The sequence below is a fragment of the Coffea eugenioides genome, chromosome 5 (assembly GCF_003713205.1).
Source record: "Coffea eugenioides isolate CCC68of chromosome 5, Ceug_1.0, whole genome shotgun sequence".
NCBI classification, from domain to species: Eukaryota; Viridiplantae; Streptophyta; class Magnoliopsida; order Gentianales; family Rubiaceae; genus Coffea; species Coffea eugenioides.
This window is the reverse complement of record NC_040039.1, coordinates 558,796-559,893: the sequence shown is the minus strand read 5'-3', so window position 1 is coordinate 559,893 and position 1,098 is coordinate 558,796. Positions and strand designations below refer to the sequence as shown.

Here is a 1,098-nt window from a genome sequence, read left to right as displayed (position 1 = left end):
TTAGAAGAACAGAATCTCGTAATCACCACTAATACCGCCAATGCCACCGGAAGAAGAACTCAGGGCAGCGGCAGCGGCAGCAGCAACGGCAGCGGCAGCTCTCTTTTTTCTTTCTTCCTCGTACTCTGCATCATCTGTCGGCAACTCATACCTATATACAGGGCACGAATTTCTCGACCCCAACCACGGTATGATACAATCCCCATGATACCCATGTCCACAAGGCAATTTTTTTACCATTTCTCTAACACCAACTATATCTTTACATACAGCACAAGCCAATGCCTCCAGTTCTGACTTAATCTCCGTGGTTTCTAATGCTTCAACAGAAGCTTTTGATGCGGGAGGCGCTCCTCGCCACCCACCGCTATCAGTTTCGGCTAGGTTTTGCAGCAATGCTTCATAACCTGTCGTATCCATGTAATCGACTGGATTCCGAATATACCCTTCTCCTTTAGGCACGGCCAATCGAAACTCAATTGAGTGGTCCTCAAGTGGTGTAGCGGCGGGCATGCTCCTCGGCAACTGACTGGGAGTAGGAAGAGAAATCCCAGGAAGAGTGCTTGGATTTTTTATTCTTTTTAGCTGGAGAAATTGATATTTCGTCTTCCTCCTCGTTAACGGCGTTGTTTTTCGCTTCTCCGTTTTCTTCGCTTGAGTCGTCCTTACTGTCGTCGTGCTCGTACTCGATTTCCTCATCGCTCGGGGGTTCAAACAAGAAATCTGAAGCCATTGAGTGGCGAAATAACGAGAACAAGCAACATGCTTCATCATCACAGCCACCTAATCCTCGGGAAGGAAAGAACAAAGAGAAGGTGGGGAAGCTGTCCAAGGACTGTGAAAACACAGTAAATTTTGAGTGGGAATAGCCTCAGGGTCTGGCCGAAAAGGGAAAAAGAAGCGGACAGAAAGCAGCACAGTAGCAAAAACAAGCGGAAGGAAAGACAAACGAAGGAGAGAGGAGAGACAAAATCAGGTGCAACCAAAGCAAATTTTGGAGCGGAAACAACACCAATCTGTGGTCGAAAAGAAGTAGGTTGGAGTGGGTAGAGATGAAGCTGATGAGTGGGTAGACAGGAGGTTGATGAAGCGCAAGGA

At 47.4% G+C, this 1,098-nt stretch overlaps 1 protein-coding gene across 1 annotated transcript; it reads right to left on the bottom strand.

Annotated features, from left to right (window-relative positions):
• On the bottom strand, nucleotides 1-699 carry LOC113770244 (E3 ubiquitin-protein ligase CIP8-like). The gene has a single exon (XM_027314652.1). It carries the CDS (start codon nucleotides 697-699, stop codon nucleotides 1-3), a length of 699 nt encoding a protein of 232 aa, XP_027170453.1.
• Between the last annotated feature and the right edge of the window lie 399 nt (nucleotides 700-1,098).